General features: G+C 40.6%; 3 protein-coding genes and 2 long non-coding RNA genes across 21 annotated transcripts in view; 1 reads left to right on the top strand and 4 right to left on the bottom strand.

Annotated features, from left to right (window-relative positions):
• LOC135349820 (uncharacterized) overlaps positions 1-24,137 on the bottom strand; it is a 56,561-nt gene that overhangs the window by 9,762 nt on the left and 22,662 nt on the right. The gene's annotated exons all lie outside the window — the stretch shown is intronic.
• Positions 1,512-7,942, bottom strand: LOC135347907 (uncharacterized). 17 transcript variants are annotated; one of them, XM_064546094.1, is made up of 18 exons: positions 7,785-7,942; positions 7,395-7,694; positions 7,064-7,342; positions 6,424-6,627; positions 6,176-6,376; positions 5,907-6,092; positions 5,709-5,837; positions 5,601-5,659; positions 5,499-5,549; positions 5,399-5,452; positions 5,284-5,346; positions 5,164-5,211; positions 5,068-5,109; positions 4,630-4,783; positions 3,314-3,447; positions 2,959-3,124; positions 2,232-2,382; positions 1,512-1,978 (listed from the first exon to the last, which is right to left on the bottom strand). In XM_064546094.1, exons 1-18 carry the CDS (start codon positions 7,858-7,860, stop codon positions 1,879-1,881), a joined length of 2,397 nt encoding a protein of 798 aa, XP_064402164.1. In that variant the 5' UTR covers positions 7,861-7,942; the 3' UTR covers positions 1,512-1,878. The 17 variants fall into 17 exon arrangements, with proteins under 17 accessions (XP_064402164.1, XP_064402212.1, XP_064402171.1 ...); XM_064546142.1 differs by having other exon boundaries at positions 5,284-5,331; XM_064546101.1 differs by having other exon boundaries at positions 5,402-5,452.
• LOC135350270 (uncharacterized) lies at positions 8,044-10,446 on the top strand. Its single transcript, XR_010399099.1, has 5 exons — positions 8,044-8,204; positions 8,300-8,684; positions 8,817-9,119; positions 10,076-10,171; positions 10,281-10,446. It is a non-coding gene; the product is annotated as an uncharacterized LOC135350270 (long non-coding RNA).
• On the bottom strand, positions 17,388-21,723 carry LOC135342932 (uncharacterized; the record flags this gene model as incomplete). Its single annotated transcript, XM_064539821.1, is given in 8 exon segments — positions 17,388-18,298; positions 18,351-18,483; positions 19,280-19,468; positions 19,519-19,671; positions 19,703-19,933; positions 20,126-20,512; positions 20,582-21,111; positions 21,164-21,723. Coding segments are annotated over 8 exon segments (2,485 nt in total), but the record flags the coding sequence as incomplete, so codon positions are not given.
• On the bottom strand, positions 23,099-24,059 carry LOC135350310 (uncharacterized). The gene is made up of 3 exons (XR_010399108.1): positions 23,766-24,059; positions 23,470-23,545; positions 23,099-23,419 (listed from the first exon to the last, which is right to left on the bottom strand). It is a non-coding gene; the product is annotated as an uncharacterized LOC135350310 (long non-coding RNA).

The raw sequence follows: 24,137 nt of genomic DNA, 5'->3' as shown, positions 1-24,137 counted from the left end.
TTCATAGCAGGAAAAACCAACATGCATTAGTGCATGCCTGCCCACCTATAGATACATGCTATGTACAGCACTTAATGTAGAGAACAATCGGCATTGTGTCAAGTGTGTTGATTGTCATGTGCTGAAAGCCTTGTCATGTACGTGTACATATAAAGAACAATTAGAGGTTATATATAGCATTCTATTATAAGATTCTGTGTAGAGTCCAACGATGCATTACGGAAACATTAAAAGTACATGCCATAAAAGCACTCAAGCTTCCCACCAATGTTCAAAGTCTGAGTACACAATTTTAATTCAGATACACAAGCTTTGCTATGGAAACACCAATCAGTGAGTAGACCATAATCACAGGGGCTCCCCAGTGAATTCCAGACACACCCAATAATAAGAGGAAGTGACATAAGCAGACAGGAAATGACAGGCAAATCTCAGGCCGATATTGGCTACACAATTATATTAAACTGGGTATACAGTAGCAAACAGGGTATACAGTATAGCAAACAGGGTTACAGTATAGCAAACAGTATAGCAAACAGGGTATACAGTATAGCAAACAGGGTATACAGTAGCAAACAGGGTGTACAGTAGCAAACAGGGGATACAGTATAGCAAACAGAGTATACAGTAGCAAACAGGGTATACAGTAGCAAACAGGGTATACAGTATAGCAAACAGGGGATACAGTATAGCAAACAGAGTATACAGTAGCAAACAGGGTATACAGTATAGCAAACAGGGTATACAGTAGCAAACAGAGTATACAGTAGCAAACAGGGTATACAGTATAGCAAACAGGGTATACAGTAGCAAACAGGGTATACAGTATAGCAAACAGGGTATACAGTATAGCAAACAGGGTATACAGTAGCAAACAGGGGATACAGTATAGCAAACAGGGTATACAGTATAGCAAACAGAGTATACAGTATAGCAAACAGGGTATACAGTATAGCAATTAGGGTATACAGTAGCAAACAGGGTATACAGTATAGCAAACAGGGTATACAGTAGCAAACAGGGTATACAGTAGCAAACAGAGTATACAGTAGCAAACAGGGTATACAGTATAGCAAACAGGGTATACAGTATAGCAAACAGAGTATACAGTAGCAAACAGGGTATACAGTAGCAAACAGGGTATACAGTATAGCAAACAGGGTATACAGTATAGCAAACAGGGTATACAGTAGCAAACAGGGTATACAGTATAGCAAACAGGGTATACAGTATAGCAAACAGAGTATACAGTATAGCAAACAGAGTATACAGTATAGCAAACAGAGTATACAGTACCAAAACAGGAATTCCTATACAATTTATATCTATAGAAACAAACCAGAGTTAGAAATAATAATATCATAACGCCATGATCATAAACAGTACGCCATACATGTATAGTGAGTGGATACACATCTACACACATGCATCACACAAGAACAGAGGACACTTATGGAGGCGTATGAAACACAGGTTATACTAGATGAAACCCTGATAGGGTATGTTGACTGTTTAGCATTATTATGTCCATCAACCAACAGACAGCAGACATGTACAGTACACTATAATTGTATGTGCACAAAATAATGTTCTTGATACAAGCAGTGATCGATAAAAAATGTTTGAGTAAAAGTGAATTGAGAGAAATAACCTAAAACTTTCTTAACATGTTAAACATGTAAGCTGACAATTAAGTGATTGTGACTGAACTACGGGGGATAATAAGCTTGAGTTCATGTATTGAGTTGATTCTTGTACTAACACTAAAATGTTTGTTGTATTCTACCACACACTTAGCTACTACCTATGAAAATATGTCACCTAAAGGATATGAGTTGATTCTTGCACTAACAAGTTATGACCCAGTACCTCCAGTACCTAATGCTTCGCATATTGCTTGGACGGGCGTGCAGGTACTGGAGGTTCATTGTTATGGGCTGATTTAGGGGGACGGGCTGGAACCATTGCCGCACCAGCTCTGTATAGGGGAAGGAATAATGTTTAAGTAGCTAAGCTAATTAAAAGTGTGTTGTTTGATGCACATTATATAGTTGTAGCTAGCACTCGGACACGGGAGTGTACTTGATGCACAATGATATTAACCCAACCTACTGACACCACCATCCCTTCGTTGGATTAACGTTTGCCCACAATTAACAACTTTGTAAACATTATTATAGTGGTAATTAGTTACATGCATGGGAGCATGTTCGTGCATTCAATCAACTTACGCTTTAGGGGGACGTGAGGGAAGCTTTGGTAGTCCGGGGTCGTCATCTGTCGTTGTGGGTGATCGAGAGGGGAGGGGAGGGGGAGGGGCTCGGTCGTACTTGTACACGGTACTTGGTACTGCCTTCATGTTCAACTCCACTGGGAGACGACCTGTGTGTGTGTGTGTGTGTGTGTGTGTGTGTGTGTGTGTGTGTGTGTGTGTGTGAGTGTGTGTGTGAGTGTGTGTGTGTGTGTGTGTGTGTGTGTGTGTGTGTGTGTGTGAGTGTGTGTGTGTGTGTGTGTGTGTGTGTGTGTGTGTGTGTGTGCATGTGTGTGTGTGTGTGTGTGAGTGTGTGTGTGAGTGTGAGTGTGAGTGTGTGTGTGAGTGTGTGTGTGTGTGAGTGTGTGTGTGTGTGTGTGTGTGTGTGTGTGTGTGTGTGTGTGTGTGTGTGAGTGTGAGTGTGTGTGTGTGTCACTACATGTGGAATTTTAAATATGCATGGAGTAAATAAACCTTGTTGTAGAAGTAATCCTTTTAGCAAAGATCTCTGTTCTAAGCACACCATACACACACCATATACAGCTCTCTAATTAATACAATAACATTATTTTATTAGTGAAAGTTATACGTTACTGTCAGGAGCAAACCATAATCTATCGGACAGCAAACAATAATCATTATGACTTCATATACATGTAGCAGGGCCACACTTCAAGCAACACACGTGAAACCACTATTCTATTCACCAGTATCGTAGATAGTCATGAGTTCTTGTGACAATTGCTCCTCTCCAATATTATGGAGATGACCAGCCAGCTCTCTCCAGGTTGGTCGCCCAGAGCAACTCCTCATCCACTGGTCGATCACCTCCGTTAGACAGCCACCATGGTTGATTCCACATGAATCCTCGATCTAAAATGAGATATTTGAGTGAGTAGCTGATCAACAATAGAGTGCACTTCTACTTTATCTATGTAAACAACACATTCCTTCACACCACTAAGTACATGTATGTATGTACACTACATGTACTGTACATGTAAATGTCATGTACTCCTGATGACTATCAATGCTTGACCCTTGATAGATTCAACTACATACCTGTTCAATCATTGTTTCTGGCACCCTCATAGTCTCAGCCAGCTCCCTCCATTTGTGCTGCATTGACCTGATCTGGACCAAGGCCTGGTCAATGTCCAGGAGCTTGTCAACATCAGGCAGGGCTGGGGCTGAGGCTGTGTGTGTGTGTGTGTGTGTGTGTGTGTGTGTGTGTGTGTGTGTGTGTGTGTGTGTGTGTGGTGTGTGTGTGTGTGTGTGTGGTGTGTGTGTGTGTGTGTGTGTGGTGTGTGTGTGTGGTGTGTGTGTGGTGTGTGTGTGTGTGTGTGTGTGTGTGTGTGTGTGTGTGTGTGGTGTGTGTGTGTGTGTGTGTGTGTGTGTGTGTGTGTGCGTGTGTGTGTGTGTGGTGTGTGTGTGGTGTGTGTGTGTGTGTGTGTGCGTGCGTGCGTGCGTGTGTGTGTGTGTGTGTGTGTTGAGAGAGAGAGAGAGAGAGAGAGAGAGTGAAACAAAAACTCATAAGCTGAACACTAATGATGATAACATCTGCACTAACTATTAAAACTGCAGTAGGCAATGCTACAGCTTCAGGGCAGCACTACAAGCCAGTACTAGAGGAAGCAATGAAAGCTACAACTCACAACACTCAAACCATGAACACTATCATGGCCTTGGGGACTCTATAGCAGTAGTGAGTACCAGCTTGTAACTCATGAACAATAACAAGGTTATGTGCCTTAAAAGGTAAGGGTAAAACCAGAAGCCATAAAGCTGACAGCTTATCAGGGATGCACTCTGTGTTTTCCCATTGTCTCCTAATCAGCTGATGAAATGACATGCTGTACACACCCAGGAAACAGACAGACAAAACAAACACTAGGGAAGACAAGATAGAAACTTCCTAATCAAAACTACCAGGAACAGACAACATTATAAGCACACTTCTTCTTAATCATACAATATGGGAAAAACTCATAACTCGCTAGGGACCTCACTACCAGGAACAGACAACACTAGATTTCAAAATGGGAAAAACTCACAACTCGATCGCTATAGATATTTCTAAATCAAAACTACCCGGAACGGACGCACCATAGTACACACAATAAACATGCAATAATCAAAACGAAAGCACCACGGGTGCTGATGCCTGGCCTGAAGCTATTAGAGTAAACATGCTATGTTTATTCCTTTTTTAGAACGGTACCTAATTTCCACCGCACTTCATTGACTATCATAATTATAATAATAGCAGTCTATACAGACAGACACACAAAGTGAAACACATACCAGCAATAATTATGCCGCTGTGCGCTTGTGCAATGATGGAACAATGAATCTTAAAATTACGCAAGCATACTCACCTGTTGGGAGGATGGCTGCCTTAGCTTCCTGTTGTATGGTAGCATCACTATCCACAGTGGCGTAGGTCACCTGATGATGATCCACAGTGGCAGTCCCTTTCTTGCGAGGCTGGCTAGTGCTAAGGGCAGCATAGATTACCGGCTCCACTGTAGCCTGGGGTGTCGGGAACAAGAATAGCCTTACTTGTAATTATAGAGTGTACCTACAATATAAATTAACAATTTAGTATGACTATCTGTACAATGCAAAGCAGCTAGGATATTGCGGTGAAGCAATGTATAATTAATGCACCACACAGGACACATCTAATTAACACTATACACAAACAGTTACTTTACTTACTTTGATGATTTGTTTAACTTTTAGTTATAATGCCACAGAACGAACACTCATTAGTCACAATACTCTCACTAACGGCTGTACACACACACACTCACCACATTGCCGAGCTGGCCATAGCCGGGCATCCTCTGAGCACCCTATACAAACAGTGGAGTTAAATGATTGAGTCGATCAAGACGAGTTTCATATACCTGTCCAGTGTCCATCACACTGTATCCCTCTTCATTGACCGCTATTTTCTGTGTTAATTATAAGAATGGTCATCATTGCAGCATCATAATGGTGTGTATTGATGAGGTTATACTATACACCTTATCACTGTTGAGGATAACCTCATCATAGGTGAGGGAAGCAGGATTCTGTGAAGCAGGATTCTGTGAGGTGATGCAATAATTAAGCTAATGCACACAATACGTTGATACTCACCACATTATGAGTGATTCTATTGTAGCCTTCTTCATCCGCTGCTGGAGGCTGGCACTGCATTAAAGAGTTAGTGAGTATAAAACGAGTCAAGAAAACTAACCTTCTTTGAGTTCTTTACCGGCCCATTGTGTTGTAGTGCACTGTATTCCCCCTGTAATGAAAGGCATGGCTCATAACAATACACAGAGACTACACACATTACGTTTACATCAAACCTATGATCCATTTCTATACTGTCATTTGATTTATGCCTCACACTCTCTGAGAAAACAAGTAATCAGTTTTTGTACCAGAAAATTAGTCAACTCACCTTTTCTCTTTCTGAGAACCACCAATAAGATAATTATTATCAACAAAATGAGAAGTAACGCGACCATTATACCACCAGCAACACCTCCAGCTATAGCAGCAACATTCCCACCAGTTGGCGCTGCCACACCTATATATAATAGGCCATTATGCATCACTGTTACATGTACATGCACATACAGAACAAAAATGAACTTACACCTCAATACAGCCGGGTCAGGATCCCAGAGACCAGAGTTGTTACAAGTGGCAGTCACTGCACCCACCAGTGAGAACCCAGGATCACATTGGAAGGTAATGACTGAGCCCTCCATTAGGTTAGTGTTCTGAAAGTTAGTGTTGAGTAAAGCTCCATAGAGTAGAGGGGCAGGCAGGGCACATGAAACTGGGTACAGGTTAATTGAAAAGTTACGCTCAATTTTAGTTATTCAAAATAATTGACAAACTACCATAAATCAGGAAACTTACTAGACTCATTTCTGCAGATAATCTCCCCCGGGTTCTTGTCCCACATTCCTGTAACTAGACAGGTGGCAGTCAGTATGCCCTCAGGGAACAGTCCATCATCACACTGGAAGGTCACTTGTGTACCGGGAATAGCTGGTGCTGAACGATTACTGATAGTGCCATTCTGTGGTGGGGATAGTGAAGTTGTGCAGCTCATTGGAGCTGTGAGGTGAAAAATAATAATTTGTACAATCAAGAGCTTAACTCACGAATTGTGGGAGTAGGTGTGGTTAGTAATGTACACTCAATAGCCTCAGGGTCTGGACTCCACATCAGTGTACCCTCACATGTCACCATTGTAACAGCAGATACATACCCAGCGTCGCACTGGATGGTTACCGTGGATCCTGGCAAACTGTTGGTGGTTGGTCCAAACGCTCCATTCATGGGGTTGATCAACACAGGACAGCTGCCTGCATGAGAGGGAGTCAATACCGTAATTGATGAAATTACAGTGCCAGAAAAAATTAATTCCACTTCTGAGTGGCGCATCTTTTAGAACATAAAAAACTTGCGTTCAGCCCAGCAAATTATGGTGGCGCTTATGTTCTACATAATAGTTAGACACTGTTTAGGATAATTTAGAAGCCCAAAGGGCTGGTTGTAGTGTTCTTCTAGCCTGATTAATGGTTAAAGACGAAGTGTGAAGGGTAAAAGTGCAGGATGGTTCTCTTGATGTCTCAAACGAACCTTTTTATAAGCGCCAGAAAAAAATAATTCCAGCAACAGTTGGTGCTTCTAAAAAATTATACTGATGCTGACATGGCGCTTAAATTATGGTGGCGCTGTAATTACATCAAATACGGTAATTACGGTATAGTATGGTGTTTAAAGACGATGTCGACTCACCAATCGTAAAGTTGTAGTCAGCAGTTGTACTGTTCCCAGCACAGTTGGTAGCCACAACACTGACAGTGTAGTCCACATTGTATTGAGCAGTCACATTGACAGAGGTGGATGTGAGGACAGTTGCAGAGAGCTGGGCCAGAGGTGAGATGGTCACTGTGTAGGTGAGGTCATCTCTACCACCAGTCTCAGTAGGAGGGTTCCAATCAACAGTCACACTGACTTCATCTGCCGAGTTGCTTGAAGTGGAGTGTCTTGTGGTGGAGGGTGGTCCCGGTGGATCTATAGTTAACGTGACTCAACAAAGATACTTTATATATAAACGGCAACTCACCAACCAAACGAATCGTTATAGACCCTATAGTACCTACAGGCATAAGCCCCACACAGGACACAGTGATCACACTCTCTGCTGTTCTTGACAGAGTAGATGTTAAAGTAGTGTCATTGAATGCAATTAGTGTCACAGTGTAACCTGATACACCGATGGGTACATTGAGATCAGAGGTAGAGAGGATCTCGATAGTATCATCACTATCTGACACTTCCCATCTCAAGAGATTTCCAGCAGCAATGCAGGTGAAAGTGACTGTTTCCATTGGACATGGTCTCTCCACATTTACTGAATATTCTTCTGTAAAGGAAAATAAATCACACATATCAATGAATAAATCGACCTAGCTTATAGCTAGCTAGCTTGTTATCTATACAAGATACCATGTACCAGTGACGGCAAGCTGAGAAGATACATAGAATATGACCACAAGATCGATGTAGAACCTGAGAGACTGTGGACTCATACTCGCATATCTAGTGCAGTGAGCTCTACTGCAAGTGATGTCCGACCTCCTCTGTTCTGAAACCTAGCTTCTTATATGCCCGATCATTACATTACGTCATAAGCCAAGCAAATTCTAGGACCTTGCACTCTGCTTGCACCAGTGTACTACCCCTAGTTACATGTACAAATATTATTCAGGTTCAATACCCATGTTGTCAGAGCACCTGACTAGTAGACTAATGACGTACACAAACCATTAACGTACCTAGAGCTAGCTAGCTAGCTGAGCGCGCGTAGACATAGACTAGACTAGGCTGGATATATTTCATAGAGATCCTTAAAACTCCAATGGCAATGTCAATGGTAAGTCGATTATAGAAGCTATAAATGAGTCCTAGCATACTAGCTATATACTAATACTATCTGTCTTGTTTCCCAACTGTCTGCCGTTTTAATAGGGATCAGTGATTTGGTCAGTTCTACTTCTAGGAGGATATCTGATTGTAAATGTGTCTGGTCAGATGACCATTACATCTTCTCTGCAAAACAGAATGTATGTTTGTCCAGGAGAGAAGGTTACCTATGTCTGCAATGGAACTGGAGATCAAATGAGGCTATCAGCACCACCATACGTTAACTCAAACACTCCTGTGTTGTATGTGCGTGAATTGGACTCTCCGGGAGTAGCACGTCAAAGAGGCCCTATTGTAATAACTCTTATATCAACTGATTCACCTTTGATGGTAGCAAACTTGACAGTGAATTCTTCATTGCCAGAGTTTGTTGTTCAATGCACTGTTCTCCCAACTTCCGGTCAAGCTGTAGCTCGGTACAAACCTTCAGGTACTATTAATTATGATAGACTCAGTCAGTAAACAAAGCATTTAAAGTGTACTCATCATCCTCTTGGAGATGATTGATAAGTGTGGTGCATATACCAAGCTATTAACATAATCATTAATTTCTTTACCATAGGTCCTCCTTTAGATGTGATGGCTCCTATGGTAGGATCTTTTAACAAAGATAACATGGCTGGTGTGCGAATAAACTGGACACATAATGATGGAAATTATGACTGTAGGCACTTCACGGTCCAGGTGTTTGAGAATAACACTTTAATTAAATCCATCGATATTTCTGCAGAAAGGAATAGTTACGAAGCAATACTTACTGAACCAATCAGTGCTCCCATAGATGTCTACGCACGTATAACAGTGACATCCAAGTGTAACCAGACAACCGATGGAGTTTTGACGGACACAATTCGGATAAATAAAAGTTAGTGGCTAATATACAGTAATAAGGTCGAAAACCATGCATTTAGGGCAATAATTCCTATTTAAAGTAGCCCAATATTTCATTAATTTCCCCGGCAATTAACAGATTACTTGTACAATTCCATTCACATGGCATACATTCAGGGGGAGTGCTATAGGGGTTAGGCTCTGCTTTTTTTCACCCTATTCTTTCTGTGCCTCAGAAAAAATCCGAATATTCTCTGATTATTCCCAAAAATGCGACATAATAATTATAGACAAAATTAAGACGTAGACATAAACACAGCACACAGCTTACACACAATATAATTAATTATCATGGTTCTCAGTGTTATCTCTTGCTGACTGAACTGATCCACCTTACAGCCATTTTTTGCCATGAGAACATCGTTATGCAAAACTTGCTGTAATGATCTTTACCAAAAATGAACATTGAGCCTATTATTTCCTTTGACACCTATTATGCTACGAGCAGAATTTATCATGGCCTAATAGGGGTGCTCGAGCACCTACAAACACAAAGAAAATGTATCTGATTATCCGGCTGATCACCCCTTCTCTTTCGCTGCAGTTAGCTAGCTAGTAGGCAAGCAAAACTCTAAACTTTGCTATTCTGGCTTACATCTACTAAAATAATAGGCTAGCTCTATATGGGCGACGCCCAACTAGGTAGATAAGTTGATTATGACATCATTAATAAGATATATGGCTTCCATTAATTTCGACACTGCGCAGCTAAAAATCGGGCACTTAATACCCTCTTTCATCTATGATAACCCCTTCCTCAAAATCCTGGCTTGTTAACATTGAGCGGTTAGCAAACACTATTCACTTTTCCTGATTGCTACTCAAATTTTTATTGTAAATAATCTCCTGACGGTTTTTCCAGATTTGCCAGGGCGCATTCTCAAGCTTTTCTAAAAAGTGTTGAACCATCTATCAATTCTATTCTTGCAGGTATAAAAACAGCATACGTGTTCTGGGTACTTCTTTCAGCTGCAACAATTGTCCTAACAATAATCTAGGTGTATGCCTATTCGTCAAAATTTGCAGGTAAGCTCTTAACTTTATATATATATATATCCACTCAAATATTGCACTGTTACGTAAATAGAATCACCTGTTTGTTGTTACTTGAGTTGCTGATGTTTTTTTTATGCAGGAAGTAATATTGTCTGTGAGGTCCTATATAGCTGTCGAACATCGTTTAAGATTGACTAATTAGAGGCTGAACTTTTGTTTTTAATTATTATTATTACCCACCACGGGCATAGTAGTCTGTTGGTCTGTTTGTTTGTTTGTTTGTGATGAGCTTTTCTATTCACCTGCATGGATGCCACAGCACTGCGTTTACAGCATGGATAGCCACACAACTTCTTGGTGAAGAAGGATTTTGAATTGAAGTAATTTTATCCATACATATAACTAGAGCACTGAAGTGCAAACCCTCGGCTGGTGACAAGAAACCAAAAGAGTGATATAATGCAGTGCATGTAGTGATGTATGACTGAGCTGTCTAGCACAGCAACTCAGGAGCAATAAAACTAAACCAGACTGGAGACATGCTGAAACATTGAGAACAGAGTTTTAGTGGTACATGAGGTGAACTAGGTCCTAGTCTAGGATCACAGCAAAGAATCTCAGAGAAGTATGACTCTTGGATGGAGTAGGATCCCAGAGTCAGCTAACAGAGCAACAAACAAGTCACAATTCTAGCTTTCTATTGTAGTGACCCTTTTCCACTGTTTTTGGTACGGGATCACTTCAGCTGTAAATATGGAGGGTGCCTCGAATAAAGGCCGCGTGTATAGTGTTAGCTAGCTGCTAACATGCAGCAAGTTCAAGCATAGATAGTAAAGGGAAGGGATTGGAAACACATGGATTTCGCGCGGCCCATGCGTGTCGCACCGGAAATTGACAGGAAGTACAGCTTGATGCTTTTTTATTGGAAATCTTTGCAAGAGAATGGCTACTACTTTGCATACGAGTATGAGTGTCTCTCCGTGTAAGTTTTTATTATTCTACAAAGTCACCTAGCTATTATAATTCCTTAGACTATAAAGCTCAAGTGTATGGTAGTATAGTAGCCTTAACCCCATTTCCTTGTACTTTTTGCAGCTGTTTCTCTTGTTCTGTCTGCTGTTCAAAGAGTTGTTAATGATGACATGTTCACCAAAGTCTCCAGTCAGAAGTCAAGAAAAAAATTAAAGAAATCTGCTAATCTGCTCAAAGAAGAACTACAACTTTGTATCTGGGACCTCCTTGATGATGAAAAAGAAGGTGGCACAGCAAATGATTGGGTTGATGCCATTGATCGTGGGGGATTGACCCGTGTAAATGAAATGACGTTTTTCAGGTATTTCTTGCCATGGAATTGGAGTTACGAAAGCATTTAACAGTAAAACGATGTTTTGATCTGGAGCAGATATGCAAGTTTGTTGTAGGTAATGACGACGTTTTGTTTTATTGGTCGATTGTGGGAGGAGATTGGGAACAAGAAGAGAGCCAACAATTACTAAAACTAGCTACTGATTTATATATCACAATAAGAGGTTTCTCTTTTGCAAGTGTTTGGGTAGAGAATTACAAGTCTTCAACGAAAACAAGCCTTCAAAAGAGCAAGGCACTGAGGAAGAAACTGAACTCTACATGAACGTATAATTTTAGTATAATTATAGTAAGTATAATAATTATATCCTGTACATGTATACTGGCTATAAGTTATAGTTAAACATAGTTTAACTGGCTTGTACTATGTTTAGAACTGTACTACTATGTTTAGCTACTTCCTGTCATGCTTCTTCAATGAATATGCTTATAACTACTGTTTGACGTCACTGTTGCTATAGCTATGCAATGAATTTGCTATTTTTTTAAAAAGCGATGGCTGATTCAAGCAAGCGTCTATGATTCAAGCAAGCAATTGTGAAGGCTGTGTTTCTGCATCTTTATAGAAGGCACTTCAAGAAAGTACATTGGTGCTACTTGTCTACAAAGAGTGCAAATGTACCCCAAAATATCATTCCACAAGCCTACTGTACTGGCCCAGTGCAGTGCAGTCTCTTTAGTCTGAGAAACACTTGGCGGATCAGGTGTCATATACGGCACCTCGCTAATTAGATTCATAAACGTGTGGGCGGGAGTGGGCGAGACACAGGAAGCCATGTGCAAGTCCTTAGCAACACAAAATCAATGTACACAGCAAAGAGTTAGAAAAGATCTGGCTACATAACCAAAAACAGTGACTGAGTGAGTCAGTAAAATAATAATACCAATGGTTGACTATATAGTGTTAAATAATACCAATGGCTGACTAAAATCCTGGTTAAATAATGTTGAATAATGGTAGAGATGTAAGAACTGCCATTCTCACTCTCACACAGGGTATTGTTGTGCTATTTCCCCAAGAATGGAGTTGAAGGCATCCTTGTGGCTAGTGGTAAATCTTTCCCTCCACATAAATTCATCCAAATAGCTTGGAAGTTGATGACTGTCACATCCTTTCATCCTCTTGAATTTTGTTTTGACACGGTTCCAGTAGGATTCCACATTCTGGGCATGTGTTCCAGTTACCGGGTCGACAAAATGCAGTGAGTGGTTTACAGCAGAATAACTGCTGACATTGGGAAGAGAAAGCATGTTGTTGTACGCTGCCCACTGGTCTGAGTGAATGGTTGTTCCAGGAGCTACATGAGCCTGGATGATAGGCAATAGAGTGACAGCTCTTCGGTCATTCACAATCTCCATGTATCCTAGAGCTGGTGTTACCGATGTATCTACCAAACCAAACACCCATATATCTTGCGTTGTAGCTCTTCCTCTGTGATGCTGTTTGTATGTGTACAGCACAAACGTACACTAATGTATAATTTATATATTAATTCACCTTTGGTTTGTGTCGGAATAGAGATTCATCGATCTGCACTGTTATACCAGGCCCACCCAGAATACACGGTGTGTTGACAAGCTTGGCGGAACAAACTTCCCTCAACCACTGGTATACATCGATCGCAGTTTTTTTGGCTATACCTTGGTATAAAAAGTCACAATTCATGAATATAATTAAACCTCTATAATGAGGGTATAGGCATCAATATTATGGTTACATTCCATTCCAATAAGTGTACGTACGCATGGAGTGTAACATGTAATTATGTCACTACTGTAACAACTGTAACACATGTCATCACTGTAACAACTGTAACATCTGTCAACATTGTAACAACTGTAACGCTAGTCACCACTGTAACAACTGTAACAACTGTAACACATGTCACCACTGTAACAACTGTAACATCTGTCAACATTGTAACAACTGTAACAACTGTAACACTTGTCACCACTGTAACGCTAGTCACCACTGTAACAACTGTAACGTCTGTCAGCACTGTAACAACTGTAACACATGTCACCACTGTAACAACTGTAACACCAGTCACCACTGTAACAACTGTAACACTTGTCACCACTGTAACAACTGTAACACCAGTCACCACTGTAACAACTGTAACACTTGTCACCACTGTAACAACTGCAACACCAGTCACAACTGTAACACTTGTCACCACTGTAACAACTGTAACACCAGTCACAACTGTAACAACTGTAACACCAGTCACAACTGTAACACTTGTCACCACTGTAACAACTGTAACACCAGTCACAACTGTAACAACTGTAACACTAGTCACAACTGTAACAACTGTAACGCTAGTCACCACTGTAACAAGTGTAACATCTGTCAACACTGTAACAACTGTAACACATGTCACCAATGCAACACATGTCACCACTGTAACAACTGTAACACCAGTCACCACTGTAACAACTGTAACACCAGTCACAACTGTAACAACTGTAGCACTTGTCACCACTGTAACAACTGTAACACATGTCACCAATGCAACACATGTCACCACTGTAACAACTGTAACACCAGTCACCACTGTAACAACTGTAACACCAGTCACCACTGTAACAACTGTAACACTTGTCACCACTGTAACACATGTCACCACTGTAACGCTAGTCACCACTGTAACAACTGTAACATTAGTCACAACTGTAACAACTGTAACACTTGTCACCACTGTAACAACTGTAACATTAGTCACCACTGTAACAACTGTAACACATGTCACCAATGCAACACATGTCACCACTGTAACAACTGTAACATCTGTCACCACTGTAACAACTGTAACATCTGTCAGCACTGTAACAACTGTAACAACTGTAACAACTGTAACACTAGTCGCAACTGTAACAACTGTAACACTTGTCACCACTGTAACAACTGTAACACATGTCACCAATGCAACACATGTCACCACTGTAACGCTAGTCACCAATGCAACACACGTCACCACTGTAACAACTGTAACACCAGCCACCACTGTAACACCAGTCACAACTGTAACAACTGTAGCACTTGTAACACTAGTCACAAATGTAACAACTGTCAACTGTAACACATGTCACCAATGCAACACATGTCACTACTGTAACAACTGTAACATCTGTCACCACTGTAACAACTGTAACACATGTCACCAATGCAACACACGTCACTACTGTAACACTTTAGTCTGGCACCACTATAGACTATAAGTACTATAAGAACTAGTGTTACAGTTGTTGCATGTGTTACAGTGGTGACAAGTGTTACAGTTGTGACTAGCGTTACAGATGTTACAGTGGTGGCATGTTGTTACAGTTGTGACTAGTGTTACAGTTGTTACAGTTGTTATAGTGGTGACAAGTGTTACAGTCGTTACAGTTGTGACTAGTGTTACAGTTGTTACAGTTGTGACAAGTGTTACAGTTGTGGTGACTAGCGTTACAGTTGTTACAGTTGTGACTAGTGTTACAGTTGTTAGAGTGGTGACTAGCGTTACAGTTGTTACAGTTGTGACTAGTGTTACAGTTGTTAGAGTGGTGACTAGCGTTACAGTTGTTACAGTGGTGACTAGTGTTACAGTTGTTACAGTGGTGACAAGTGTTACAGTTGTTACAGTGGTGACAAGTGTTACAGTTGTTACAGTGGTGACTAGCGTTACAGTTGTTACAGTTGTGACTAGTGTTACAGTTGTTACAGTGGTGACAAGTGTTACAGTTGTTACAGTGGTGACTAGCGTTACAGTTGTTACAGTTGTGACTAGTGTTACAGTTGTTAGAGTGGTGACTAGCGTTACAGTTGTTACAGTGGTGACTAGTGTTACAGTTGTTACAGTGGTGACAAGTGTTACAATTGTTACAGTGGTGACTAGTGTTACAGTGGTGACAAGTGTTACAGTTGTTACAGTGGTGACTAGCGTTACAGTTGTTACAGTTGTGACAAGTGTTACAGTCGTTACAGTGGTGACATGTGTTACAGTTGTTATAGCTGTGACTAGTGTTACAGTTGTTACAGTGGTGACAAGTGTTACAGTTGTTACAGTGGTGACTAGCGTTACAGTTGTTACAGTTGTGACTAGTGTTACAGTTGTTAGAGTGGTGACTAGCGTTACAGTTGTTACAGTGGTGACTAGTGTTACAGTTGTTACAGTGGTGACAAGTGTTACAATTGTTACAGTGGTGACTAGTGTTACAGTGGTGACATGTGTTACAGTTGTTACAGTGGTGACTAGCGTTACAGTTGTTACAGTTGTGACAAGTGTTACAGTCGTTACAGTGGTGACAAGTGTCACAGTTGTTACAGTGGTGACAAGTGTTACAGTTGTTACAGTGGTGACTAGCGTTACAGTTGTTACAGTGGTGACTAGTGTTACAGTTGTTACAGTTGTGACAAGTGTTACAGTCGTTACAGTGGTGACATGTGTTACAGTTGTTATAGCTGTGACTAGTGTTACAGTGGTGACAAGTGTTACAATTGTTACAGTGGTGACTAGTGTTACAGTGGTGACAAGTGTTACAGTTGTTACAGTGGTGACTAGCGTTACAGTTGTTACAGTGGTGACTAGTGTTACAGTTGTTACAGTGGTGACAAGTGTTACAGTTGTTACAGTGGTGACAAGTGTTACAGTTGTTACAGTGGTGACTAGCGTTACAGTTGTTACAGTTGTGACTAGTGTTACAGTTGTTACAGTGGTGACAAGTGTTACAGTTGTTACAGTGGTGACTAGCGTTACAGTTGTTACAGTTGTGACTAGTGTTACAGTTGTTAGAGTGGTGACTAGCGTTACAGTTGTTACAGTGGTGACTAGTGTTACAGTTGTTACAGTGGTGACAAGTGTTACAATTGTTACAGTGGTGACTAGTGTTACAGTGGTGACAAGTGTTACAGTTGTTACAGTGGTGACTAGCGTTACAGTTGTTACAGTTGTGACAAGTGTTACAGTCGTTACAGTGGTGACATGTGTTACAGTTGTTATAGCTGTGACTAGTGTTACAGTTGTTACAGTGGTGACAAATGTTACAGTCGTTACAGTGGTGACTAGTGTTACAGTTGTTACAGTGGTGACTAGTGTTACAGTTGTTACAGTGGTGACAAGTGTTACAGTTGTTACAGTGGTGATTGATGTTACATTGGTTACAGTAGTGACATAATTATATGTTACACTTAATTATGTGGAATGGAATGTAACCATAATATTGATGTCATTATAGAGGCTTAATTATATTCATGAATTGTGACTTTTTATACCAAGGTATAGCCGTTTTTTTCTCCACTTCTGCCAGCTGGTCTGTACTAGTTACAGGGAACTCCCACGCCCATAAGTGAATTATCATCAGCCACTTCTGTAGAGTTAGTTTTGATTTGGAAAAAAAACTTCCGTGTCTTATTGATTTTCTTGTTTTGCATTGCCTGCACCACCAACTAACTTGATCAGACACATCACGTCGTGGTTTTTCGGACATTGGGATGTTACACCTATTGTGAATGGTCGTATATAATTTGTTGCTGCTACATTGCTTATTAAACAGTTGCTGCTACATTGCTTATTTTATTATTATTTATCAGTTGCTGCTACATTGCTTATAATTAATAATTGATTTTTATTATTTATAATTATTTATCAGTCAAATCACAGGTAGATGCCAGCAAGTGTCTCTGTCTTAAATACTGGATGATACCTGCCACTCCACCAAACAACACTGGTCCTATCACCAAAAAGACATAGTTTGTATTCTACTTCTTCAATTTCGCGGTAAACTTGCAGCAAGCACATGGCTTCCTGTGTCCAAAGCAAGCACATGGCTTCCTGTGTCCCGCCCACACGTTTATGAATCTAATTATCGAGGTGCCGTATATGACACCTGATCCCACTTGGCAGTCTGGACCCTTCTTACTGCTCCTGGTCCCATGCAGCAATGTAATAAGCAGGTTGTGACAACCAATGTTGAAAGTTGAAAAAAAGCAACACAAACAAACCAGTATCGTTCGATTCACGATCACGGAGTTCTTTGAAATTTGCCTCCTTTTTGGAACTATTCATCGCTCGAACTTGGCTCTTTTTATGTTGACTAAAATCATTAGTAGTCTGTTTTGTATTGAATTCTCTCTAACTCTAATATTGCTAATATTGATTGAATTGAGTAGTGTGTCATTGTTTTAATTGAAACAGTGTGTCAATTTTATTGCAAAGGTGGGATACTGTATTCAGTTCTAGCTGTACATGTAGTTTGACCACAGCCATGGTATATGGCAGTTATACACTAGGGTACGGGTATAACTGCCATATACCATGGCTGTGGTCAGACAGGTTGTATAAGTAGTATAAACTACAACTGAAGCCTTTGATCTTTGGTGCAACCATAGTACAATAATTATTATAATGGTCAACCCTTATAACATGAAAATTTAATGTTGGGAAAACAGCTGCATGCATCGCATGGATATATAGAAATTGGCAATGCGGGTATGTGATTACAAAAATTAATTTTTTCTAGTCTTGCGACGTTTAGGTAATGGTGTGTTCTCTTTATCAGTCAAAATACTTTCATTACTGAATCCTCTGCAATTACCCTTGGCAGGACCTCTCGCAAAGGAATTGATCACTCTTAATGCCTGCATGTTTTTTTCAAATTCGGCAACGGTGGGATTGTCGTGTGTCCCTCCCCTTTGTCTTTGACATCCAAAGAAATTTTCTAGGGGGTCTTGGCAGATCCTTTGAGTAAGAAATGACTTCACCCCAGGAATTGTAAATACAAATCTCACCAACTCGATAAGAGAGAAAACTGAACAGAAAAATGGTCATGAATAGCTATGCGCCTATAATAATACACGAACTTGTCATTCGAAGTCCTAGCAATGTTTCTTGGCTCAGCTGCATCTTGTTCTGCTCCCTCTTGCTGAAAGCCCCTCTCTCTTTGACAGAAATCTCCCAGTTGTCCAGATATACCAAGAAGACATCCTTCAGCCACTACCGTACCCTCGCGAAAATAAGCCCATCTTGAATAAACGCCCATCCCCTCTTTTGCTTCCTTGCACGAGGGTATTTTCACTCGATTATAAGCCCACCCAGAATAAGAAGTTGAGCATGCGCAGTAGCTGAATGCCACATGTTTACTATTAATTTTAGTGAAGAAAGTAAGTTTTAGGAAGTAGCTAGTAAGACTATACTCCTTGCTGGACCAAGATCAGACATTATAACTTTCTCTGTATGGATCTGTTTGCCCCCTGAAGATGTATATGCAGGGAACAAGTAGTCCTATATGCTGAGAAAGGAAAACACAAGTCCAAGAAAGTTATCACACAGGCTAATTTTGCAGGTTACCTTGCCTTGGTTTTCTGAAACAAAGTACCTGATAGCTGCTCTGTAGGAGTATGACCTACCATCCTTCGAGAAGTTTCTGCTACATCTAACATCAACGAATAGAGCCAGAGTCCACTCCTTATGTTCATTCTCTTGTCATGCTTTAATCATACTCATGCATTAGTTTATAACATTGTTGTTGTATAAAATGTTCATACTATGTATTAAAATGAAAATACAATAAATTAATAAAGAATTGGCATAGAGCAAAGTGTAGACCTAGATTTGAGGCCGCGGGTGGGCGTATGTTCGAATGAAAACTTGCCGTTTGTGATTAATTAAACGCCCAGTCCCCTAATAAGCCTAGACTTCTTGCAGAAAAGGGTGGGCGTATTTTCGCGAGGGTACGGTATATGATATAAAATTTACTGATAAAACCGTGCGTAATTGTTAGGCCTAGTACCGTTAGCCTCTCACCCTCCGCACTTAAGTAGGGTAGCTGAAATGGTTTGGGTGACCTGGCACCAGCTGAATAATTCTTCACATTTGTGCAATCAAAGAATTTATTCATGAGTAGCAAGAAACAGGCTGTTCCTTCGGCTGCCTCTCCACCCCTTAAAGTAAGTGCCTTTGAAACGGACTCACTCAACACCTGTAGTGATTGCATACTTACAAACATTAATAAATACACATAAAATTTACCTGTGCAGCTAAATCCACTCGCATTTTGGAAAAAGAGGTCAAATGAAGGTGCTCGTACTTAAGCTTGGGTAGGACTCTTAGACCCAGACCACCCCTCTGGTCCTCTTCATAAAGAGTCACAACGTGCTGCCTCGTGATGTCTTTCCCCTCATTCTAATAATAAACACATGTATGCCATTGAATACACGCCAGTATAGCTATATCTGCAAGTATACTTACCCACAGTTTCTCTTTTTGTAGAGAATAGACAATTTCTAGCGGTTTTCATAAGGTGAGGAGGATCTGAGAAGAAAAAAATTGGCCGACTCTCTGAGGTGTAGGGGTTCGTGATTTTGTAGAAAAATGAGTCGGAGGATTGGTGCAACTTCATAAATCGTCTGTTGACAGCACACCCGTCCATTGTGACACCTAGCACCTGAGTATAATAAAATTAATACTTATACTTGACACCTAGCACCTGAGTATATTACTTATTCTTGACACATAGCACCTGAGTATAATAAAATGAATACTACATAATTATACTTAAGTATACAAACCTTTAGTCCACAGTTTTCAATCCGGGAAAGAGCATTCCAGAATGGTGCATACAGTTTGTCGCCCGTCAGAGAGCAACACGGGAACTGTGCGTACGCAAACTGCATCTTCGTAAATAGCCCTCGCACCATAAATATTTGGCAAGGGGAGGTGACTGTTCAATGTCAGTGTCAAGAGACCGTAAGTAGACTTCCAAATGGTTGTTGATGTCACCAAGATTGGAAAATCCAATCAGCTCCCCCGAATGCTTGTTGAAAATTAAATCTTCTTTGACGTGCATTTCGTCCAGGAGAAGCAGTATGTATTTTTCTCGCTCTGGACAACTAGCAACCTTAGAAGCATCGATTAACATCTTATCCACCTCGACTGAAAATCCTGGCTTGGCACTAGCGAAATGAGTATAATCACGCAGGGTGCGGCTAGATGGGAGTTTGAGAATCCCACTCTCTCTCAAGAGCTGCAAAAGTAAAAGAGGAAAATCAACAAGTAGAATAAGACAGCATATAGAATTATGCTGAACACTTACATTATACGCTCCACTTGAATGATACTGAAGATACAAGCACCATCTGATCATGAGAGGATGGTAACGTACACCCTTGGCCTTCGAACTTGGCTTGGACATGGCTATTAATTGCTGCTCCCAGAACAGGCGTTGAAATGAGTTGGGAGGCAGAGAGTCAACTGTGTCGGAATTCCTCTCAATAACTGTAGCGAGGTCATTGTGTGTCTCCTCACTCACAGTCATACCATTTTCTTCGAATTGAGTTTCGAGTTTCTTCTTCAGTCTCAAATTTCTTTTTGTCATCACTTTCACTTGTGAGTGAACCAGTTGTACTCGATCAACAAGTCCTTGTTTGGAGAGGAATCGATAGTTGGTTTTTTTTGATGGAGTAGAATTTTCCAGGCGCTTAGATTGTATTAGAAGAGAAGAGCGATGGCGAGTGCATTTTGGGCATCGTACACAGCTAGAAGATGGTGGTAGGAGGTAGTGGCAGTCTCTATGCCTCACTGTGGGCTGACACGAGGATGTGTCAATCGTTGCAGAGTTTTGACCTGAAAGAAAGTAATGAAATATTGCACAAGTGCACATGTAATATTCACTTACCTTGGAGTGTTGAGTCCTTGTGTTTGATTACATTCAACAGTTTCTCTTCCTTGCTACCACAGCAAAGTTGACAGTTGGCGAAAAAATCCAGCAGGGTAGTCATGTCATCGATGGTTTTGATCGTTGGTGGGAGGCTCAACATTGATGGTGCATTCGGAGGAATGATTCGACCAACAAATGAAACGCTCCACGAGAGATCTTCATTAATGCGCAGAGAAACCTGTACAACTGGTGCTACATGTATACCTTCAGCCAGGCTCATTTTGCACAACAGCAAAGAATCTTGGCATCCCAGATGCATGCTCCAAAGAAGTGGAAGAGTTTTCTTCTCTAGCCTCAGTTTCAACGCCTGTGTAGTAAGGAGCGGAGCGGAAAAAAAGTGTTGGATAGGAAGCTTCACTGTGTAGTCTGTGTCTTGCTCCAGTGCCTTGAGAGGAATTGATATCGGGAATACTTTGATATCAGGTGTTAGCTTAATTGAAACTGGGAGTGACATGACAGCACACTTTTTTTTTCCAATTTCTTTGGGTTGTAAAGTTTGAATTTTCTTCCTCCCATACCTAGGAAAGCAATTACGGCAATTTTCGGGTAAGTTTGAATTAGCATAATTATTTCCAAAACTATAACGGTTAGCAAGGAAAATATTTTCTTACTGCACATGGGGATCATTAAGTAACATGTAGAACTAAACAATAGCCATGTACAATCTATTGTTAACCAGCAACTCCCCCGCAAACAAATGTACTTTTGAATCCATATTGTCACACTGCTATGCAAATATCTAACAATAAACAGCATAATGCTCAACTTGGCTATGCCTACTGCATATTTCAATGCTTCCTCTACACTCTGATCACTCTCAAGCAACCGTGACTACTTCCTAGCTCCAGATATTCCCCCACAAAGTTTCATACATGGTCAATTTTCTAGCTAAATACATGTAAAATAGTGCTAATAAGAGCTCTGATGATCCAACAAATTTGGTAAATTATGCAAATCATACATTTACTATGGATAATGTACATACAGACTAGCTCTGCCAGTGCTTACTGCAGTTTCCTCCACTTTCTTCTTTGCAGCTGGCTCGCAATAAATCGCAATCAGCACTTGCGCAATGCAACACGCATGGTGTCAGAATTCCCAAGGGCAATACATTGGTCACCTGAGCTGTTTCCAATCCCTTCCCTTTACTATCTATGGTTCAAGCTTCTTAGTTTAGAGTAGAAGAAGGTGTTATGAGACGGAACCAATTATGAGACAGCTGTTTAAAACAGGACTGCTTTTCAGCTATTCTGTCTGCATTTAATAGCACTACCACTCTAGTATTTTTTCCAACAGAAATTTGTAGTTGTATGCTTGTGTTGACAAAGATACCACAATAGTTTGTTTAAGTACAGAATTTAATTGGAAAAAACATTTTAAGTGACCAAATTTAAGTGGGTGCCAAATGTTTTGTAGTAAAATTCACTAGGTACAGCTGTTTGCATAGACCTTGCAAAATACCGTATAGCGCGAAATTTTCGAGGGGCTTAATTTTCGTGGATTTCGTGGGTTAGCAATCCTACACGAAAATTAAGTCCACGAAAATCGTTCTTTACCTGCTATAACGTGCAAGATCTAAAGGCGTGGCTTCCGGTAAGCAGTCATTCCGCGAACATTGTGCAACGAAATGGCTTTTAGAGGCCAATCCACGAAATATAAGTGCCTCGAAAATTTCGCGCTATACGGTACTAAATTAGCACTGCGTTACCACAAAACCACAATACAATGTTGCTATGCAAACAACATGTAGTCTTAAGGTTACGGTAAAGAGTTGACCCACGCAATAGCTTATGCTATGAATATTGTTGATTGTGGTTGATTGTGGGTGACAGTTGTGTAAACATGGGTTTTGCACTCAGCACAGTACAGTCATGTGCACAGTAGTGTCCAGAGTTCATTTAATAAATCAATAATCGAAATTTGTACACAGAAAATGCACAGAGTGAGTACACACAAAATATGCACATAGGGAGCTGCTTCACAAGGGCCTGGGGAGTTGCCAGTTGTGCTGCAGCACGATTACAGTGACCCAGGGCAACTTCAAGATGATTGAATGTCTTCAAATTACGTTTCAACGATTTAGCAGGCTGCTGGACTTCTCTGATTCTAGGCCCCAACTCGTAACTCAGTTAAACTTTGCTTGAGAAAACGTAGATTCTCTTGATGCCTCTGAGCTACCCAGCAACGCTCGAACGAGCAGGTCATACTCCAGTCCTGTAAGTATAGGACAATATTAAAGAAACCAAACACGGTTAAACCCTTACCTTAAACTGTCCAGTCTCGTCCATTAGTATAGCCAAGAGGAGCACTGTTGGGATAGCTGGATATTAGCCATTGCTCCTGTACAGAGAAGTAGACATTCTAAATATGTGTAGATCTATATTAAATTTCTCGTATTTTAAACAGGTTATAGTGTCATTGTCGACAAGCTGATGATGGCAGCACCAAGTTCTCTAGCTCACACTCTTCACTTGATCCACCATATTAATGATGAAACTATAGTCTACCTAGATCTTGCCAAACATGATGATAGCACAGGGCCCACACAAAAATGTCTGACCTTAACAAGCTTGACAAAGCTTTATACCTCTTCCCTTGTTGTTCAGTCTTCAGAATAATGTTTTCTAAGCTTCAGAGAAGAGAGAAGCTTCAGCTAAGAGCCATTCCAATAATGATAAAACGGGAACTGACTTCTAGTACACGATAGTACACGAATATAAATGTCACAAAAGTGAACGAGAATATCCATTAGTCAGAATCTGACTAACGATTGACGCATGCGCAGACAACTAGTACCAGGCCTAGTTGTTCGCCTAACCGTTATAAAAGCGAAAACTCGGCCTGGGATCGAGGCTACACAGTTGCTTGATATTTCATAATTATTACAAGTTCGAAATTCCATATTCTATTATAGGGAACATCATCACAAAAA

The sequence above is a fragment of the Halichondria panicea genome, chromosome 1, assembly GCF_963675165.1.
Source record: "Halichondria panicea chromosome 1, odHalPani1.1, whole genome shotgun sequence".
In the NCBI taxonomy this organism is placed as follows: Eukaryota; Metazoa; Porifera; class Demospongiae; order Suberitida; family Halichondriidae; genus Halichondria; species Halichondria panicea.
This window is presented reverse-complemented; position numbering and strand designations above follow the sequence as displayed.